General features: G+C 39.0%; 1 protein-coding gene across 1 annotated transcript in view; it reads left to right on the top strand.

Moving 5' to 3' along the window:
* Window positions 1–1,371: 1,371 nt before the first annotated feature.
* SPATA48 (spermatogenesis associated 48) overlaps window positions 1,372–23,275 on the top strand; it is a 54,701-nt gene continuing 32,797 nt past the window's right edge. Inside the window, exons 1-2 of the mRNA XM_003268925.3 lie at window positions 1,372–2,127; window positions 9,761–9,858. Of these exons, the coding sequence (XP_003268973.2) occupies window positions 1,557–2,127; window positions 9,761–9,858 (669 nt within the window). The 5' untranslated portion in view covers window positions 1,372–1,556. The remainder of the gene's footprint in view (window positions 2,128–9,760; window positions 9,859–23,275) is intronic.

Below are 23,275 nucleotides of genomic sequence, written 5' to 3'. Positions count from 1 at the left end.
TAGAAATAAATCTTAAGCAGTTGGTGCAAATACGTTGAAGAATGAAGTTTGAGCAACTAAATATAGAATGCCTAATTACAAGTGAGTTATCACTTTTGATATGAAGAAATGAGTGATCATGGGTGGACTAAAAACTGTCACTTGATATGCTATGATCTGGATGAGGGATTTAAAACTGACAGCCTAACCACCTAATTTAATCTCACTTATTTAATAGTATATCTCAAAATTGTAAAGACTTTCAGTGGGGCATAGGCATTCTGATTATACCAAACATATCACCCTTGACAGTTGGCCTGATTAACGATTATGTGCCTGACTCTTCAAAGCTAAAATCTTGCCTGTTTTAACATTTTTGCTGCAGTAAGGATGATGTGAACTTTTACCTCAAATTCTAATATCTGCATTTCCTCTTATAGTAGTTCATGCAAGATGAAATTATCCAGGTAAAAAAGCTTTTAAGTGAACCAATATATTAGTGATTTAAATGATATTTTGTGTGTAGACAGTTAACTGATACCCGTTGTGGTTTCCTAAAATGAATTTAAAACTCTTACTGTTCTTACTCTGGACACCATGGCAAATTTAAGGGAAGTAAAGATAATTTAGGGCATGTAAAGATGTACCTGTACTTTCATTATAATTTTCTGTTTTTCTTAAAAATTAGATATACCAGGGCTGGGCACGGTGGCTCACGCCTGTAATCCCAGCAATTTGGGAGGCCAAGGCAGGCGGATCACAAGGTCAGGAGATCGAGACCATCCTGGCTAACATGGTGAAACCCCGTCTCTACTAAAAATACAAAAAATTAGCAGGGCGTGGTGGTGGGCACCTGTAGTCCCAGCTACTTGGGAGGCTGAGGCAGGAGAATGGCATGAACGTGGGAGGCAGAGCTTGCAGTGAGCCAAGATCACACCACTGCACTCCAGCCTGGGCAACAGAGCGAGATTCCATCTCAAAAAAAAAAAAAAAAAATTAGATATACCAATTTAACTTTAGTAATGTTCATATTTTGTAGTGCATTTAGATTTACATTTAATTAGATAGCAAGTGTTATATCTATAAATACTTAATTGTAGTCACATATATACTTTTGGGAAATGTATTCTCAATTAACTGCTTTATTTACACTCCTTAAATATATTTTATACCCATAAAATACCAACTTATGGAAAAATTTTAAAATAAGTAAATGAACACAGCTTTCCTGAGCACTGGGGAGAAAAGTATCATGGAAATATTAGTACCAAGGCTATTTTTGTTTTTCTTAAGAATTATGATGTACATAATAAATGGTTCAGTGTGTTAAGAGTTCTAGCCGTTGCCAAGCAACAAGGGCTCTGCTTTTTTCTCCTTCTGTCCTGTTCCTTCATCGCCCTATTCTTCCTTTGGTGGAGGAATAGATTTACCTTAAAAAGAAAAACAAAATTATCTGCCAACATTTAGAAAGCTGTGTCAATTTTATACTAGTTTAACACAGATCTTTAGTTATTGGAAATAGAGTTTATATAGTTAAAGATAAAGGAATTATCAGAAATACTTTATAGTTATCAAAAATGCTAAAGAAAAAGGCCATGGATGTAGAGATTCAGGACACGCCTGGAAAGATAAGTATCTCTAAAAGATCCATCCTTTCAGGAACTGTTGAGAATACAGATTACCCACACTATTATGATCTCTTAAGAAAAATGAACATGCCTTTTGTGAAAGGTCTTGAGAACAGACATAACTATGGCAGATTTGAAAAGAAATGCAACCCTACTTTTCTTAAATTTCACCCTTATCCCCCTTCAGTTTTGCCAGACTATCATTTACATTATCCTTATCCCCCACCATATGGGCCACATTATCCATTATTTCCACTTCGGGATGATGTGCCCTTACGTGATTCCTGTTCAGGGTTTATGAGTCCTGGTGGTGATGCTGATTTAAATCCTGGCATTGGCAGAACCATACCAACCCTAGTGGATTTTAGTGATGTGAAACCTCAACATCGAGTTCCCAGACCAGACACAGAATTTCAAACAACAATAAAAAGGCAAAAAATTCTATCAGAAGAACTGCAACAAAACAGGAGATGGAATTCCAGGGAAGTACCAGACATTTCTATCAGAGCAAGACTTGGAGGTAAGTGAAGCGACATGAACTTTCTATTTTTTAAATACTCGAGGGAAGAGAGTATGGACATAAGATTCAATATTTAGGCAGTTAAATTAACAAAATTACAATGATCTGAAAAAGGTTTTATTTTTAAATTACAGATTATATGAAACAAAGGAATGATAAACCTTATAAACTTATTTGTAAAAGAAAATTTATTCTTTAAGAAAAGAACATTCATTAGTGATTAACACAAAGTATATAACATTATTTATTCTAGATATATGGATAAGCTTGTTTTACCACGGGGATTTTACGTATCACTTTGATAATTGTATAGAAATCCCCCTTATCTGTCTCTCTCCTTTGAAATAATTAATTCACTGATGATTACGAAAGAGTTAGTTTTAAGGATTGAAATAAAATGGGAAAAATTTAAGTACTTGAACATAAATGTTTAGGCTCCAATAAGAACAGAAGCTGAAATGAAGCAAACTCTGCATAAATAGCTCCACAGCCATGGAGGCAGGTTTGATGACCCCTTACTGACATCTGCACCATGTGGTTTCTCTGTAAGAACTCCTGTAAATGAAGTTCCTCTAAATGATGAGAAACACCTCCAAAGGAAAGCCATAGGTACTATTTTCTGTATAAAAGCTGTCTGGCAGGCAGGAATGTAAAAAGGTCAACATTTTTAGCTTGGGAAGAGGAAAGGGCCAAATGCTATAAGAAGAAGACTTTTAAACATTATTCTAAGAAATGATAGGTTGAAGAAATGGTTTAGCAAAGCTAACATAGGGCTAAAATGGTGTTAACAGACTTTGTACCACCAAGTCAGAACCAAGTATAGAGCTCATATGTCCCATGTATTTCACTGCCTGAATCAGTGAAACAGAGGAATTTAGAGAACAGACTTTAGACTCAGACTGTCTGGCCTTGAACTCTGGCAAAAACTCAGTTGCTGTATGACCCAGGGCTAGTTACTATTCTCTTTATGCCTGTGTATCCTTACTTGTAAAACTCACCTAAGAGTAAAACTTCATAAGATAATAAGTAAGGGCCATTTTATGTAAAAATACCTAAAATAAAGAATTAATGTCAGATTGTAAGAAGTCCAAAATTTTCGGTTTCTTCATACATAAATTAGGAATAATTTTACTTCCTTTAAACATTTGTAAGAATCAAATGAATTAACACTTGTAAAGTGCTTAGCAGAATCCCTGAAACCTGATAAAACATTTCATTAATAGTAGCTCTTATTATTAGCTATTAAGAGTTTCAAAAAGTAATACCTGCAATTTGGGGACAGAGTTCAATATAATTTGTCCTAGGCTTTCAATGACTTTGTACATCCTGGAAATAATCATTAATTGTAAATGATAAGTACTTTCAGGTTTTAACAAACCTAAATACACATTATTTCTAATACATTCTCATAAAGACGGACATTTCAGAATTAATTACATCACACACTGGTATGCTCTCTTCAGTGGACTTTCACAAATATCAAAGAAAGATCATAAAATATTATATTGCTGATTTCTTCTTGCCCCATTCCAAACTTGTATAGACCTTTTACTGTGTTTAGTACTTCCTTTTTTGATCCAGTTGCCTCTCTTTATCATCTACCAATTAACTATTCTAAATTTATTCTAATTATATTCAAATCCTTCATAGAACTCTGCCTCTCATTGCAGTAGATGATCCAGTCTTTGTTATCACAGAAGAAATAGACCTCGTCTATTGTCACTTCCTTGATTGTCCTCCACTTTGGCCTCCTGATATCACTATTGATATCACTTTGTATGTCTTTCTATCTTTTTTTAAACCATTGTATTAAGTCACATTGCATGACAAAATACTAAAGACTGGGTGGCTGAAACAACAGATATTTGTTTCTCGTAGTTCTAGAGGCTGGGAAACCAAGAATCATAGAATCGGTATATTTGATTGCTGGTGAAGACCTTCATTCTAGCTTATAGAAGGCTTCTTTTTCCTTGCATCCTCAGAGAGAGAGAGAGAGAGAGCTCTAGTCTCCCTTCCTCTACTTAACACTAGTGCCATCATGGAGGTCTTACCTTATTTGCCTCATCTAAAGCTAATTACCTCCCGAAGTCTTCACCTCCAAATAACATCACACTGGGAGTTAGGCTTCAACACATGAATCTGGGGGTGATACAGACATTCACCACAGCCATCTTTATAGTTAATTAGTATTAAGTAGTATATTCATACTGTGCAAATATCACCACCATCCATCTCTGGGATTCACTTCATCTTGCAAAACTGAAACTCTTTACCCATTAAACAACCCCCTATTTCCCTCCCTGCCAGGAGTTATGAACTCCTGGCAACAACCATTATATCTTCTGTTATCTATGATTTTGACTACTTTAGGTTCCTCACTTAAGTGAAATCACATATTATTTGTCTTTTGTGATTGGCTTATTTCACTTACCATAATGTCCTTCAGGTTCACTCATGTTGTAGTATATGTCCAAAATTTCTGTGAGTATTAGGTCTATTTGATCTATGTGTTATTCAAGTCCTCTATGTCCTTATCGATCTCCTGTCTGGATGTTCTATTCATTATTAAAAGTGCAGTACTAAAATATCCTACTATTATTGTATTGCTGTCTATCTCTTCCTGCATTTATGATTCTCTTGACCTTGGTGAGCATTTTCGTGACAGTTTTCTGTGGGGTACATTATTTAACTCTATTTTATTAGGATTGGTTTCGGAAAATTTATCTTCTTCCTTTGTTTGGAGGATCTTTGCCTGATTCTTCATTTTCCTTGACTCTCGGTGTAGGTGTTTCCACATGAGACAAAGCAGGCACTTCTTCCGTTCTTCATGACCTGGTCTTGTAAAGAAGAAGACCTTCACCCTTCAGCCTGGCCAGAGATTTGAGAACCTCTGCCAACTGTTTTCCTTCCCACGTGAACCTGAGAGATGGGATTTTTGTTCACTTGCTCTGTGCTGAGGAGAGGGGGAGCTATGGTGACTACTAGCCCAAACTCCCATTTCCATTATCCCAAAGGCAACTAGACTGTGCCAGATTCATCAGAGTGTCATGACTAATAAGACAGATGCTGTTTTTTGGAGCAGCCCCAGAGAAGCTGGGGTCCTGGATCAACTCTTGGATCTATGGCGACTATCTCTAGATCTAGATCTGTGGCATCTACAAGCCCAGGCTACCTTCTCCGTCTTCCCCCAGGGGGTTAGACTATGTTGGATTCATCAGAGTTCCAGGACTGGTGAGATAAATCCTAGTTCTTTAGGCAACTACCGAGAAGTTGGGGTGCTGGACACATGAGTGAATCAACTTTTTCTAGGGGGCTGAGAGAGAGGATTATTTAAAATCTGCTTACTCTGTGCTGAGCATATGGGAGAGTCTGTGCTATCTACCAGTCCAGAATGCAATCTCTGTTCACTCTTGGATCATTAGATTGTACCATACCCCTCAGGGCTCCAGGAGTGGCAAGACAGAAGCCAGTCCTCTGGGGAGCTCCCTTGGAAAAGTTGGGGTGCTAAAATGGGAACCAGTTGAGGGGAGAACACCCTGAATGAATCTGAGAGCTAGGAAATCTCTTCCTGATTGTCTGGTACTGCACCAGGGGCAGGGAATCTGCAAGAGGGTGACTAACTCAAATCTCCATATCACCTTCAGTGCATCTGTTTTGCATTCTGTCAAGGTGCAGGAGCCTTTCACTTAGTTTCTGTATTTCTCACAAAGGTAACTTGTTCATGAATCAGTTTATTAATTGGGGAGAGGAAGTTCAGAGTTTCCTACTCTGCCATCTTGCTAAGGTCATTCCCCATAAATTTTGTTGTTTAAATTTTCATTTTTCAGTCGGGCACGGTGGCTCACGCCTGTAATCCCAGCACTTTGGGAAGCCGAGGCAGGTGGATCATGAGGTCAGGAGATCAAGACCATTCAGGCTAATATGGTGAAACCCCGTCTCTACTAAAAATATAAAAAATTAGCCGGGCGTGGTGGTGAGCACCAGTAGTCCCAGCTACTTGGGAGGCTGAGGCAGGCGAATGGTGTGAACCTGGTAGGTGGAGCTTGCAGTGAGCCGAGATGGTGCCACTGCACTCCAGCCTGGGTGACAGAGCGAGACGCCATCAAAAAAAAAAATAATAATAATAATAAATAAATAATAAAATCGTTTTTCTCAAGATAATTTCTCATTTCCTTTATGATTTCTTATTTGATCCTTTGTTTTGTGGCATCACGTTTAATTTCTATATATCTGTTAATTTTCCAGTTTCCCTCTCTTTTGTTGATTTTTAGTTTCTTTACATTTTTACTGGAAAAGACACTGTATGATTTTAACCTTTTTAAATTTATGAAGAAGTGATGAATGGTAGCTGGTCCAAAAGTGATCCTCAGCAATTCACGCTGTTCCTGTGTGTGCCTGCCACTCTTACCAATAAACTGTTTACTTCCCACGTTGACACTGGGCCTGGACATTTGACTGGCTTGGGCCAATTATATGTTAGTAATCATTGTGCAAATGGAGACTTGATAAGCACTTGCATATTGGGATTAGTCCTCTTCAGAGTCTTATCTGGGATCTCAGTCACTATCCTGTGAAAGACCAACCTATGCCCACAGGAACAAATACAAGACACTTGCCAGTATGCCCGCCTAAGCCCCCAGCTAATGGTCAATACTAGCTTGCCAGCCATGTGAGTGAGGCCATTTTTGAAACTTTGCAGCTATTGAAACTGACACCATGTGAAAGAACCACCCCCAAGTATCTTCTGAATCCTGGGAGAGAATAAATGGTTGACTTAAGCCATTAGGTTTTAGAATTGTTTGTTTTTCAAATAGTAGATACTGAAACGGAGTGGAGGAAAGGATATCCTCATACTTAGTCTTAAATTTGATGACTCTGAGGTGTAATTCATTGTCCAGAGTCCTTTCTTCTAATCTGGCTTAATATTAGAATTCAAGTTTTATTGTCTTCCTAATTTCCTGCTTTTTCAAAGCAGTTGTTTGAATGGCTCCAAATAAGATAGATACCACAAAATGTCATCCTGTTGCTCTTGGCACAATAGACTTCTAGACAGTTTCCTTTGTCCAGCTGTGTCACAGACAGAATCATCCTCATGGTTCTTAAAACTGAAATGACCATGGGATTCAGCATTCGTTTCCTCCCATTGCTTTGGCCTCTCACCTCTGTGTCTGTATTAGTTTTCTCTTGCTGCTGTAACAAATTGACACAAACTTTCCAGCTTAAGGTGAAGCCCATTAATCACAGCTTTGTGGATCAGAAGTCTGGGGAATGTCATCTGGGTCTTCTGTTTAGAATCCATGATAATAATAATGCCAAAATTGGCCAAGCGCAGCCGTGGCTCACGCCTGTAATCCCAGCAATTTGGGAGGCCGAGGCAGGTGGATTATCTGAGATCGGGAGTTCAAGACCAGCCTAGCCAACATGGTGAAACCCCGTCTCTACTAAAAATACAAAAATGACCTGGCTGTGGTGGTGCATGCCTGTAATCCCAGCTACTCAGGAAGCTGAGGTGGGAGAATTGTTTGAACCCAGGAGGCGGAGGTTGCAGTGAGCAGAGATCATGCCACTGCACTCCAGCCTGGGCAACAGAGTGAGACTCTGTCTCAAATAAATAAATAAAGCCAAAATCAAGGTGTTATCTTGATTCTTATCTATAGAAGGTCTGGGGAAAAATCAACTTCCAAGCGCATTCAGATTGTTGCAGAATCCAGTTTCTTCCATCTAAACTGTTTATTTCCTCATGCACTGTCAGCCAGGGGACTCTGTCTGCTCCTAGAGGCTACCCATATCCTACTCATGTGATCACCTCGAGCTTCAAAGTCAACAATAGTGCACTGAGGTCCGCTGACACTCTGTTCTCCAACTGGCCCTTCTAAACCCACAGACTATCCAGTATACACTTGTTCTCTATTCCTCCTTTGAAAATCCCCATTTCAGATTCTGTCCTGAGTTTCTCAGTCAAATATTGACTGAATTATCATCAATCATCATTATCATCATCATGAAAATAGTATTACTAGATTACTACTAAAAATACTAATGATATTACAACCACTAATTGTTAATTAATAAACATGTTGAGCACTTAAACTACATGCCATAGTTTGTTTATTTCTTTGTATTCATTAATTACAGTTTTTATCACTCTGACAGTAGTCTTTAAAGTTTAGGAAAAAGAGGCTCAGATGGGTCAAATAACTCATGAATGTCACTCTGGAACCCAAGCAAGTAAGTATATGCATTACTTATATATATATAATGTATATACTTGTAAGTATATAATATATGTAATATATAATGTATATACTTGTAAGTATATAATATATGTAATATATAATGTATATATTTGTAAGTATATAAGATCATATATAATATGTATTTACATATATAAATATATAATATTAGATAGGTGGCATCTGTGATAGAGTTGCTCCAGAGTGGCATCCACAGATGACCATGGAGCTCCTATCCTTCCCTAAGCACCTCTCACAATACATCTCTCTCATGCTTCAACATCTCTGTGCTGTCCATCCTGATCTCAAATTTTAACTTTTAATTTTACATTTTGCCAATTTGGATTAATTCGTGGAACAAAGCTATGAAGTAGGGGACCATATCAGAAGCCCCTATGGGATAGGAGAATTGATCTCTATGGAAACCACCACAGACACCGCAATTATCTTCACCTACGCTAGTCACCTGCCCAAACCAAAGTAATCTATCTCTCTTATTAAAACCCTTCAAGGACAATCCATCTGCAGGTTGAGTCCGAGGTTTTCATGCCCTGACCTTGGACTATTTCTTTTGCTTATCTTCTACCATTTCCTATCTACCATTTTACAATCTGCTATACCTAACATTTTTTAATTTCTATACACATTAAGAGGCTCTCACAGAGCGGGACTACCATTGCGCATACTGTTTCCGTTCCTGGAACAACTACGCTTCCTCTACTTCTCCTTTTTCATCCAAGTTCTACTTTAATTGTCAAGATTATATCAAGTGTTATCTTTGGGGAGATGTCCCTAAGCCCCGACAACCTGGTTAGACTAGGTATTCTTAGGTATCCTTCCTATGCACCCCCACAGCACTCTGAGCTCAGCTATTGCTGTATTGCCACACCATATTGAAATTATCTACTTATATGTTTGTACTTTCCATTTGCTTACGGACACCTCAAAACCAGGAGCCCTGTTTTTCATCTTTATATAAAAGCTTCCAATTACAGTGTACTAAATATTTTTGTAGGCTGCTTTTTATAATTGGCTAGTTTTTTAGGAATTCTAATCTATCATTATATGAATTATCTGCATAATAACCAGACTCACCTTGTGTCACCACCATCCCCAACATGTCTGTGTGCACATATATAGATGTATAGTACCAAATAGGTATCTTCCAATAATAAGTGAGAAATAACAAGTGATTCTGGACTATTGTAATTAGGCTCACATAGAAATTCCAGAGCTATTCTGTTCTCACAGCTAAAAGATCCAGGAAAGTTATTAAATAATCCATTTAAAAATGAATTACGATCACACAGTCTAGCTTCTAATAGTAAATATTTCTGTTGAAAAAAGAACTTTTATTGTGTTTTTAACCAAAATCCCATTCACTTTTTTTGTGTTTTCAGGTTGGACAAGCCCTCTGAAAGTTACTCCTTTACAACCTCATCATGAAGGACGCTCAATAAGTCACATATTTACATTTGATGAGGAGGCAACATGTACAGTAAGATTTTTCTTGCTGGGTGGTATTATATATATATAATTAGTTTATTTCATTGTATTGTATATATATAATTAGTTTACTTCATTGTTTAGTTATTTGATATTGTATGCCTTAGATGAATAGCTACTATGTATATAGTTCTTCTTATGTTCCAGGTACTGTGCAGACCCTTGCAATCAATGTATATTATGCATTACCTTGCATCATTCCTACAATACCATGGGGGAGGAGTGAGTAGTAGATGCAGCTGGTGCCCATCACAGACTCCCTTCACTGGCAAATGTGTCTATTCCCAGTAGCAATGAGTGATGACCACTGAAAGGCTAACAGCCACCAGACTGGAGGACTGCACCTTCTCATGCTGTCTCTTTCAGATTTTGGCCAGTGACTGACTGACTTCTTAGAGCAACAGATTAATGCTACTCTCCAGCTGCATTCTCACTAGCTTCTTTTCCTTCTCCTATTCTACTGTCTTCACTCCCCTTGGCCCGAGGACATTCCCACAACATATCACTGGAACAACAATACTCTCTGAATCCCTGCTCCTTAACAAGTAGTGTTGTTATTCTCATATTATTTGAGAAAACAGAAGCCCAATGATGTTAAGTAACTGACTTTTGATAAGACATAATAAATATAAAACCAAAATTTAAACCTAAATATTTTTCAGAATTTAAGGATTATGTTCTTAATCATCTTCCTGTGTAGATTTTATAGTCTCTAAATTCTTGGCCTTTAAGTTGACATACACAGATATAAAAACGTTTTTAAAAAACAGCTTTATTGAGATACATGTCATGCACCATAAAATTCAACTCCTTAAAGAGTGCAATTCGGCCGGGCGCGGTGGCTCACGCTTGTAATCTCAGCACTTTGGGAGGCCGAGGCGGGCGGATCATGAGGTCAGGAGATCGAGACCACGGTGAAACCCCGTCTCTACTAAAAATACAAAATAATTAGCCGGGAGTGATGGCGGGCGCCTGTAGCCCCAGCTACTCGGAGAGGCTGAGTCAGGAGAATGGCGTGAACCCGGGAGGCGGAGCTTGCAGTGAGCCGAGATTGCACCACTGCACTCCAGTCTGGGCGACAGAGCGAGACTCCATCTCAAAAAAAAAAAAAAAGAAAAAAGAAAAATAGAGAAGATAAAACAAATAGAAAACAAAAACACCTACCTTCCTTCCTTCCTTCCTTTCTTTTCTTCTTTCCCTCTGTGGCCCAGGCTGCAATCTACTCGGCTCGCTGCTGCCCGCGCCGCAGACTGCCTGGGACTGCCGGCGCGCGCCACCGCTGCCTGCTTTTTCTCCTTTGGCTGCAGGCGCGCGTTCGCCATGTTGGCCACGCTGGTCGCCAGCTCCTGACGCCGAGTGCTCTGCCCGCCTCAACCTCCCGAGGTACTGGGACTGCAGACGGAGTCTCGCTCACCCGGTGCTCGGTGTTGCCCGGGCTGGAGTGCGGTGGCGTGGTCTGGGCTCGCGGCAGCCTCCTCCTCCCAGCCGCCTGCCTTGGCCTACCAGGGTGCTGGGATTGCAGCCCCTGCCCGGCCGCCGCCCCGTCTGGGAGGTGGGGAGCGTCTCTGCCCGGCCGCCCCTCTGCCCGGCCTCCCCATCTGGGAAGTGAGGAGCGCCTCTGCCCGGCCACCCATCATCTGGGAAGTGAGGAGCGCCTCTGCCCGGCCACCCATCGTCTGGGAGGTGAGGAGCGCCTCTGCCCGGCCACCCATCGTCTGGAAAGTGAGGAGCGCCTCTGCCTGGCCGCCCCGTCTGGGAAGTGAGGAGCGCCTCTGCCTGGCCGCCCCGTCTGGGAAGAAGTGAGGAGCGCCTCTGCCCGGCCGCCCTGTCCGGGAAGAAGGGAAGAGCGCCTCTGCCCGGCCGCCCCGTCCGGGAAGAAGTGAGGAGCCCCTCTGCCCGGCCGCCCCGTCTGGGAAGTGAGGAGCGCCTCTGCCCGACCACCCGCCGTCTGGGAAGTGAGGAGCGCTTCTGCCCGGCCACCCTTCATCTGGGAAGTGAGGAGCGCCTCTGCCCGGCCACCCATCGTCTGGGAGGTGAGGAGCGCCTCTGCCCGGCCACCCATCGTCTGGGAGGTGAGGAGCGCCTCTGCCCGGCTGCCCCGTCTGGGAGGTGAGGAGCACCTCTGCCCGGCCGCCCTGTCCGGGAAGAAGTGAGGAGCGCCTCTGCCCGGCCGCCCCATCTGGGAAATGAGAAGAGCCTCTGCCCGGCCACCCATCGTCTGGGAAGTGAGGAGCACCTCTGCCCGGCCACCCATCGTCTGGGAAGTGAGTAGCGCCTCGGCCCGGCCACCCTGTCTGGGAAGTGAGGAGCGCCTCTGCCCAGCCGCCCCGTCTGGGAAGTGAGGAGCGCCTCTGCCCGGCCACCCATCGTCTGGGAAGTGAGGAGCGCCTCTGCCCGGCCACCTATCGTCTGGGAAGTGAGGAGCACCTCTGCCCGGCCACCTATCGTCTGGGAAGAAGTGAGGAGCGCCTCTGCCCGGCCGCCCCGTGTCTGGGAAGAAGTGAGGAGCGCCTCTGCCCGGCCGCTCCGTCTGGGAGGTCTACCACGGAGGCCAGAAGCAATGTGGGGGCTGGACGTGGTGGCTCACGCCTGTGGTCCCGGCACTCTGGGGGGCGAGGCGGGTTGATCACTTCGGGCTAGGAGTTCGAGACCAGTCTGGCCAACTTGGCGAAACATGAAAAATACAACAGACAAACCAACCAACCAACTCAGTGACAACAAAACAGGTCTACCCTGCAGTCATACTCTAATTTTTTCTATTTTTTTCCCTTTCTGATCCTTTATCCTACTTTCTTTTTCTTCCTCTTCCTTCTCCCTCTTCTTTGTCAAATAGAGGATTGAGTTATTATCACTGATCCATATAAAGTCCCTCTCTCATTTATTTTAACTCCCACCCCCCATTTCTATTCCCCGACTTCCCATGTGTAACCTTCCTAATATGTTTGATACGCATCTTTTTGTTTGTATGTATTTTTAGAAAATGTTTATTGTTTTTGTGTGCAAAAAAATTAATAAAAAAAAGAAAACAAAAACAGATTTAAACCAAATTATGTCCACTGTTAAATAGAATTTAATATAATGAACTTAAAAGTCACAAATTGTTAGTTGGATAAAAAATTAAGACCCGGCTGGGTGCAGTAGCTCACGCCTGTAATTCCAGCACTTTTGGGACGCCGAGGCGGGCGGATCACCTGAGGTCAGGAGTTCAAGACCAACCTGACTAACATGGTAAAACCCTGTCTCTACTAAAAATACAAAAATTAGCCAGATGTAGTGGCGGGCGCCTGTAATCCCAGCTACTCTGGAGGCTGAGGCAGTAGAAACGCTTGAACCCGGGAGGCAGAAGTTGCAGTGAGCCAAGATCGCACCATTGCGCTACAGCCTGGGCGACAGAGAGACTCTGTCTCAAAAAAAAAAAAAAAAAAATTAATACCCTACTATACACTGACCACAAGAAAACCATGTGAAATATAAATGGAAGTTTAAGGTAAGATGTGAAAATATATATCATTCAAAAACTAGTCAAATTAATGCAGAATTAGCTGTAATAACATCAGACAAAGTGAATTTCAGAAAAAGAAATTTTACTAAGGACTCAGATATTTTACAATAGGAAAGGGATCAATCCGTAAAATGTACGTAAAATGTATTTAAAATGTATATCACCTAATAACAGAACTCAAAATACATGAAGCACAAACTTATAGAACTGAAAGGCAGATTTAAAGTTCGTAGATATTTCAAAAGTCTGTCCTCAGTAGTTTATAGGAAAGGTAGACAGAGAAAAAGGGGGATATGGAACATATGAAAAACATTATGAACTAACTTGACCTAATTGATATAAATAACAGTGGCACACAGAACATTCGCAGAGATAAATTATATTCTGGAATATCAAACAAATCAAATGAAATCAAAAGAATTGAAATTATAGAAAGATGTTCTCTGATTGCAACAAAATTAAACTAGAACTCAATAATAAAAGATGCCTTGTAAAAAATAAAAACATATGCACTTTTAGAATATAGCGATATGCAAATGGTTAATACATCATTATAAAGTTAGGTTTATTTCAGGTATGTAAGGTTTGCTTAACTTCAGAAAATTGATAAATGTGATTCATTGTGTTAACTGATTAAAATACAAGTCATCTACTCATCTCAAGATATGAAAAAAAACTGACAAAAAGGATTGACATTATCCTTAAATTAATAATGGATGTCTGTGAAAAGGTAAATCAAACTTAATATTAAATAGTGAAATGTTGAAAGCATCCCCTCTGTAATAAGTCTCAAGAAAGTATGTCCTCTTTCACGTCCTCTTTTCTCCTCCTCCTTTCACCTAAGCACTGAAGTTCATAGCCAGCCCAGTCAAGCAAACATAAAAATGGTATACAAATTGGAGGTGACTAAACAACACTGTTATTCTTGATAATATGATTATGTATGTAGACATCCAAATAAATATGCAGTTAAATTACTTCTCATTTTATTTTACCTTATTTTATTTTTAAGACAGAGTCTTGCTTTGTCACCCAGGCTGGAGTGTAGTGGCGTGATCACAGCTCACTGCAGCCTCAACCTCCTGAGATCAAGCCATCATCCTGCCTCAGCCCCCCAGGTAGCTGGGACTACAGGCATGCACCACCATGCCCAGCTAATTTTTGCATTTTTGTAGAGACAGGGTCTCCCCATGTTGCCCAAGCTGGTCTGGAACTCCTGAGCTCAGGCAATCTGCCACCGACTCCAGCCTATACAGTTTAAACTACTGTGATAAAAAGAAACTGAATAAGGTTTTTAGAAATAAACATTATTGGAAATGCATTTATTGTATTCTAAATATCAGCAAGAAACAGAAAATTTTAAAACATTTAACCTATCACTTAAAATTGTATCAAAAACTATTCACTATTGAGTAATAAATTTATGAAACTATATTCAGGAATCCTATGGCAAAACTAGTAAATGTATTGAGAGAAAATCTAAAACCTAAATAGACAGGGAAATATGCTATTTGCTGGAACGGAAACTTAAAATGTTTAAAAAGTTTAGAGCTTCCTAAGTTGATTTATAGTTTCAATGCCATCTAAATCAATATTCTAACTATGTCTTTGTGGGATTTTGAAAAGCTCTTTAAAAAAATAGATACATAAAAACAAAGAATCAGAAATAACTAAGACTATTCTTAAGTAGAGGGGAAAAATTCAATATCCTTTTATAGCAACTTGCTGGCCTCCTAAGGGTCACAATGTTTTAATGGAAAAACTTCTGTTTTCAAGAAAAAAATGTTCACTCGCTAGGATGTAACCTGAGTATTGAAGCAATTCTCCTCTTGCCTGAGAGAATAAAAACTACTCGAAGCTTTTCCTGACCTACAATTAAAAGAAACAATAAGAGGCATTCTCGAGCTTGCAGGATAATACAGATTCTGGGTCCCACATTTTCCCTAATGGCCTCACCATTGGGTTAGCTTACTAGAAACTCAGTATCAGAGCCTTTACCTTGAGAAGACAGCCATGAGCAGGCTTTTCTGCAAATGCAAGTAGCCTTACAACAGCCTTCAGTTTTAGGACTTCCAAATTATGCTAAACCTTTCACCCTGTTCATTCACGAAAATAACATGCAGGCATTAAGAGTACTTACCCAAAAATGTGAAGGATAATAGAGGCCAATCACGTATTATAGCCTGTGATTGGACTCAGTAGCTAAGGCATATTTTAATTGTTTAAAAGCAGTAGCAGCAGCAGCCAAATTGGTAGTTTCATCTGAGCCGCTTTTAAGACCAAGCTTTATTTGCAAGTCTTGCACACTGCAAAAAATATATATTAAATTCCAGTCAAACTCTGTATTTGTCAGCAAGTAGATTAACACCTTCTGGAATTCTTCTCTTGTCTCCTAATTTCTATCTGAAATGTTGCAACTTACTTAACCCTGCTACTCTACTACCCCTGCCTCATGCAGGTGAAGACCACAATTGTGAGTGTAGTGTTAGAAATAGTGGCTCCTCATGTTCATATGTGAGACAATCCCTTTGATAATCCTGAGTTGATACTTTTTGTTTTTGGGTCTTATTATAAAACTCAGAAGGAAAATACCAGGCAGGGTATGATCTTATCACCTGAAATGAGTTAATACAGAAGAGAACTCTCACCTAATATGTCAGTTTCTCCTGAGCTAACGACAATTCAGTAAATATTTATACAGTAAATATTTATACATGCTTTTGGAGTAGTCCATGATTTTGGCATGTTATAGGAACAAAGAGGGGGACCCCCCATTAAAAACAGTCTCCAAGCAAATGCACTCCTTTCTGCTATCCTCTTATCATCACAAACTGCCATTATTAAGATTGAAGCTCATAGCTGTAAAACTAAACCTGAATATCAAAGGAATTCCCTGGCAGATTTCTATGCTAAATCAGCTAGTGTTGAAACTGTTAGGATACACAATTTGAATAAACTCTGTAAGATTGATCCAAGTCAACTCCGCTATGTTGACCTATTTAACAAACTGTGAAATGTGCCTGATTTGGAAAAACAAAATTGGTATCCGAATGACTGTAAATTCAGTGTTAAACGTGTACTCACAGAGCTCTCAGATGGGTGCCTAATACTTCCTTCTGGTACTTCCTGAGTCCTTCAAGCTTCCACTGTTAAAAGTTCTGCACTCCACAAAGCTCTTCACTCTACAACTCATCATGTAACAGACAGCATTATCCAAATTGTGAACAAATACTGGAGGGGTAGCTGTTATCAAATTGATAAAATGGTTTATAACCAACATTTGGTTTGTCAAACTCATAATCCTGTGAAAACAATGAAAACTTCAGGTGGTATATTTTCACTATCGGACTTTATTCAATTGTTCATTTCAGTGAGATATTTCAGTGAGATATCAGTGTATTTACATGTTATCTGGCTGGACAGAAGCTTTCCCATCTGGGAAAGCTGATCTTATGATGGTAGGTAAGAAGTTATTTAAAAAGTATTTCCTTTATGGAGCATCCCTGGAGAAATCTCCAGCAACAGAGGAACCTATTTCACTGGACAATTTAGAAAGCAGTTGAATAAGCTTATGCACACAATGGCATCACCATTGTCCCTGTTACCCTTAGTCTTCTGGAAAGATCAAAAGACTAATGGCATTTTACAGCTGAAATTGGCAAAGTTAACTGAATCAATTTGATTGCATTGGCCAAAGATATTACCTCGGCTTTAATGGTAATCAAATCTACCCCCAATGGAAAACATCGATTGGCTCCTTACGGAATAGTTCCTGGAAGGCATATGCCCTTAATAATAGAACCTCGTGTATCTTCCATTATCCTAAACTCTGATATGACTAAATACTGCAGGCTTTAATGCATTATGTCTAAGTGTATTTTCACCAAGTGAAGGAGATCTTCCATGAGCCACAGACTGAGAACAACCAGACCTTTCAAAACCCAGAACCTGGAGATTGGATCTTCTAAAATGACATCAGAGACCTAATTGAACCCATGGTCCTTTCCCTATTGGAAGAGACCATACCAAGTTCTACTTGCCACCCACGCTGCAGTAAAATATCAAAGGCTTAAACCTTGGGTTCACATCTTAAAACTCAAAAGAGCCCCTCCAAGCTCCTGGAAATGTATACCTGTTTGAGACATGAAGGTAAACCTGACCAAGAAAGCTTTTCCCCAGAAGCAGATGGCATCTTAGACATTGACAGCTATCCTAAGGCCATAAATCAAGACTTTTCTGACATCATGAAAACTGAAAACCTTATCCTTTTTCCTCTTTTTCCTATTTCTGCCATCCTAATCCTTCCCTTTCTTTACAGGAAAAGCCATGGACTGTAATTTGTGGATGGCTTTAGCAAAGGCTTATGCTCCAGTAAGAAACCAAAACAATTGTTAAATTGTAGCTAAAACTGCCCCCAAATCAGGAAACGATTCCACCAATGCCACTGCCTGTCTGTGTTACCAGTGACAGTCATGCTAAAACCTCAAAGGAGGAGTGGAAATTGATATTCTAGACATGACTGCTACTTGCTTTCCTGTGCTTATTGAAAACAATACTCTGACCTTTCCAGTTAATAACAGAATGGCTACCAAATATAAAAAACCTATCCAAGTGATGCCTACAAAAGGTATATTGTGCTTCCAGGCATTGAATACTCGAGATTTGGGGATCACTTATGGGGGTACAAGTAATTGCTTGTATGATGTCACTGGACTAAATCCAGTAAGGTCTCATTCCACTGAATACTGTTATGCATCCTTCCAGCATGCTATAAAGGGATCACACACAGAAAATAAATTACTAACTGAACCTGGCTCACAGGCTATGTAGGCCTATGAGTGAAAAAGTGTAACTGGCCTCTGCTCGCATGCCACCAGGTGGCCCTCTTTTCCAGCTCCTGGGGGCCTGCAGATACATTGGGTCTGAGGAGAATTTGTTTACTGTGTTCTGCCTCCTTGCTGGTTCATATCTTGCTAATGGGCCTGGCTCACTCCTGTCTTCCAAATAGCTTTCTCTGAAAGTTTCCATAATACCTTCCATAATCAAAGGCCAAAGTGATCAATAACCAAAATTAGTACTAACCTTAAAGTGGAATGAAGATAAGTTAATTTCCACTGAGAAAAGTTTCTAATGAGGTTCCTGGATGCTCACTCTTTTTGGTAGATGGTGCCAGTTGTATGGAACTTGAAGGTAATCCATAAATTGGGAAAAAATCTTGAAATTTGTGGCCAATTATATTTTCCAGGGTTTAAATGGGAAGAAGCCACTCTCCTGAAGGGGGATAAAAAAGGTCATGTTCAGCAAAAACACTTAATGGAACACCATACAGTGTTAGATCTCTTCTTGGCTTATGTTGGGGTGTTGCATATGGTGCTAAACAGAACTGAATGCTGCACTTATCTTCCCCCTGGTTTTACTACTACAGAAAGCTTAATTTAAAAGGTAGCCAACACTGCGATTCCTGTAGACACTGCCACCAAATGCACCAGGGACACTTCTCAGGGGAAAGAAACACGTGACGTGTTTATGGGAGTAGCTAACAGCTGGTTTGCAGGCGTCCTAAATGGTGGACGGCAAGGGATGGCTAGTCTAAGATTTTCTCATCTCTGTGTTTCATTTAATCATCTACAGATTACTATGATTGATATTACCAGCTAACTACAAAAATAGATATCTCTTTAAATCAGACCATTTTACAGCACACTATGGTTCTTAATTGCCACTCCGCCCCAAACACAGACTATGACCACTAACACTTAAATACTGATGAACTGTCTTTATTGCCTGAATTTTGAATTGTTTGTTCTGATGAGTTTGGTTCGCAGAGATTTCTGTTGAATAGTGTACTTCACTTTCTTTATATTATCCTCCCAATGGCCATTATAGTGGCCTCCCTCCTGTGTTATATCCCTTAAGAATCATAAATGCTCATATGTAGCCATCCTTTGTATATCAGAAGATCTCATTACAGTTAGAGTAACAAAAACACGAGGAAAACATAATCATCCAACTAATTTCATATAACGAATTGTGAATTTATATAGAGATCAAACAAGTCCATTATGAAGGTGACAGAAAGGAGTGTCAGTGCCAAGGTTTTGGTCAATCTCTTAAAATTGAGTGGCTGAGCAAAAGAGAATAATTGTTAAATTAAATTACATTTTGCCTGAAACTAACCTATGTATGTAACTGTAATCTAAATTATAGGTGAACCAACTGCAACCTAACAACTTGTGAGTAAATTCTTACAACATGCAGCTGTGTTGCAGCCAATCATAGCAGCCAAGCTTTCAGCCAATCACAGGCTGCAAACCAGCAAAACGTGTTAAACTAAGGCAAACACGGAACTGTAACCATGTAGACTATTTTTGTATGTCACTTCTGTTTTCTGGCTATAAATATTCCCTGCCCACATTTTGTAGTGGAACTCTTTGAACTCCTTTTGTGTTGAGTGCTACCTTGTTCACGAATCTTTTTTTCTGCCCAATTAAACACTGTTAAATTTAATTTAAGGTTCTTTTTTTTTTTCTTTTTCTGAGATGGTGTCTCGCTCTGTCACCCAGGCTGGAGTGCAATGGCATGATCTCAGCTCACTGCAACCTCCACCTCCCAGGTTCAAGCAATTCTCCTGCCTCAGCCTCCTGAGTAGCTAGGATTACAGGCACTTGCCATCGTGCCCAGCTAATTTTTGTTTGTTTTTTTTTTTTGTAGAGATGGAGTTTCACCATGTTGACCAGGCTGACCTTGAACTCCTGATCTCAGATGATCCTTCGGCCTCGACCTGCCAAAGTTCTGGGATTACAGGCATGAGCCACCACACCCGGCTTTTCTTTTTAATAGTAACATGTTCACAGGTTCCAGGGATTCGAACATGGATATATGTGGGGGATTTAAATATGAATATATTAAAATGATTTAAAAACTTCAAGTAAAGGAAATGAGGGAAATTTATTGCCAACAAGTGTACACTAAAAGAAATCCTGCCTAATAGAATATTACTTTTTTCCTTTTAAGGTTCATATGATTGTTTTAAGTAAAAGTATAACATTGTCGTCTGAATATATGTATGACAACTGTAGAGTAAGAGATGAAAGTATGTGATAAATTAACATCAGGTTGCAATGTTTGTACACGTTATGTGAAGTGATATGTTAACTCTAAGTGAACTGTGCAGAGTTAAACATGCACATTGTTTTCTCTAGAGCAGTCACTAAAATGCAATGTAAAGAAGTATAGTTAAAGAGTTGATTGATGGCTTAAGTTGGAATTCTAAAAAAGCAAAAACACAAATTTAAATAATTCCCAAAAAGGCAGAATAAAAAGGAACAGAGAAATAGAAATGTAGGGTTCTCCAGAAGCCAGTAATAAAATGCTACGCTTAATCCAAATATATCATAATTACATTAATTACGTTAATGGTAATATACTAAATATTCCAATTAAAAGGCAGATATTGTCAGAATAGATAGTAAAGCAAGACACAGCTATATGCTATTTACAAGAGGCATACTTCAGATATATAAAGATACAAATCCATTGAAAGTAAGTCAATGAAAAATACGCAAAATGTAAATAAAATATAAATAGGCTGTAGTGGCTATTTTGAGATCAGATTAAATAGACTTCATGACAAAGGGTGTTACGAGACATAAAGAGAGTCATGTCTTAGTTACAAAACAGTTAATTTGTCAAGAAAACCTAACAATCATAAATGTGTATGCATCTAGTAACAAAGGTTCAAAATACTTGAGGCAAAAATGAACAGACCCTAAAAGGAGAGATACACAATTCCACTGATCACCTTAGGGGGTTTTAACATCTTTGTCTACTTGATGAAGCAACTAGACAAAACAACTAGTAAATACATAGATCTAAACAATACATCAATCACCTTCAGGTAGCTGATATTTATAGAACACTACACCAAACAAACACTAAATATTTTTTTAAAATGCACATGATATGTTTACTACTATAGATGATATGTGGGGACATAAAACAAGTCTTAATACATTTAAAAATATTGAATTCATCCCACATATATTCTCTAGCCAACAGAGTCAAATTAAAAATCAATGACCATAAGACAACTAGGAAAATATCAAATATTTTAAAATTAAACACACTTCTAAATAACCTACTGGTCAAAGAAGTCACAAGATAAATTAGAAAATATTGAAACTTAGTGCAAAATAAAACATATCAAATTTTGTATAATGCAGTTAAAACTCTGCTAAGAAGAAAAATTAGCCTTATTTGCTTCCCTTAGAAGACAAGAAAGATCTAAAATTAATGATAATGTTTCAATATTAAGAAACTAGAGGCTGGGTGTAGTGGCTCACGCCTTTAATCCCAGCACTTTGGGAGGCCAAGGTGGGTGGATCACTTGAGGTCAGGAATTCAAGATCAGTTTGGTCAACATGGTGAAACCCCGTCTCTACTAAAAATACAAAAATTAGCCTGGCATGGTGGTGGGTGCCAGTAATTCCAGCCACTTGGGAGGCTGAGGCACAAAAATCACTTGAACCCAGGAGGCAGAGATTGCAGTGAGCCGAGATCATGCCACTGCACTCCAGCCTAGGTGACAGAGCGAGATTAAGTATTAAAAAAAGAAAGAAAGAAACTAGAAAAATGATTAAATTAAACCAAAAATAAGAAGGAAGAAAATTTAAAAATGGTAAGAATGGAAATTGTGAAATGGAGGATAGATACACAAGAGAAAAAATTTGAAAAGTCAAAAGTTATTTCCTACCTAAGTGTCCATAGACAGATGAATGGATACAGAGAATACAGTGTGTGTGCGTGTGTGTGTGTAAATATATATTAGAATATTATTCAGCCATAAAAAGAAAAAGAACCTGCCATTTACCACAACATGGATGAACCTGAAGGACATTGTAAGTGAAATAAACCAGGCACAGAAACAGGAATATTGCATGATTTTACTTACATGTGGAATCTTAAAAAGTCAAGCTTATAGAAGCAAAGAGTAGAATGATGGTTTCCAGGAGCTGAGGGGTGGAGAAAATGAGAGATGTTGGTCAAAGGGTATAAACTTTCAGTTTTAAGATGAATTAGTTCTGGAGATACATTATGGGGACTGTAGTTAATAATACAGTATTTTTTACTTGAAATGTGACAAGAGAACAGATTTTTGGCATCCTCACCACATATACACATACACACACACAAATGATAACAATGGGTGATGACAAATGTGTTAATTCACTTGACTGTGGTAATCATTACACAATGTATACATGTATCGAATCATCATGTTGAACACCTTGAATATATACATTTCTTTTTCAATTAAATATTTTTAAAAGCCCAAAGGTTTTGCTTTGAAAGGATTAATAAAAGTGATAGACCTATTGTTAGTCTGATCAAGAAAAAGAGAATGGACATTATCAATATAAAAAATTACAGATCCTAAAAAAAGATAAAGGAATATTACAAACTTTTGTGTGCCAATTAATTTGGCACTTAGATGAACAAAATCCTTAAAAATAAAAGTTAACAAAATTAATACTAGATAAAATAGAATATGATAAATGCATATATATGTGTGTGTATATATATATATATATATGAAGTTCTGTGTTTTTTTTTAATCAGAAGACTTACCACAGTTAAATCTTCAGGCCTAGATAGTTTTACTGATAAATGTTATCAGACATTCTGGGAAACAACGACCAATCTTATATAGGTTATTTCAGAAATAAAAGGGAGTACTTCTCAAACACTTTTAGGAGTCTAACTTTACCTCATATAACAAAATCAGACAAAGATTTTACAAAAAATAGAGGAAATCATAGATTAATATTTCTCACATACACAAACACAAGCATCTTTACAAAGCAAATAAAGAACAGTAATTTATAGAAAAGATACATCATAATCGAGT

This window comes from Nomascus leucogenys, chromosome 17 (assembly GCF_006542625.1).
Source record: "Nomascus leucogenys isolate Asia chromosome 17, Asia_NLE_v1, whole genome shotgun sequence".
NCBI classification, from domain to species: Eukaryota; Metazoa; Chordata; class Mammalia; order Primates; family Hylobatidae; genus Nomascus; species Nomascus leucogenys.
Note: the sequence above shows the minus strand (reverse complement) of the source record. Positions and strands in the feature narration are given on the sequence as shown.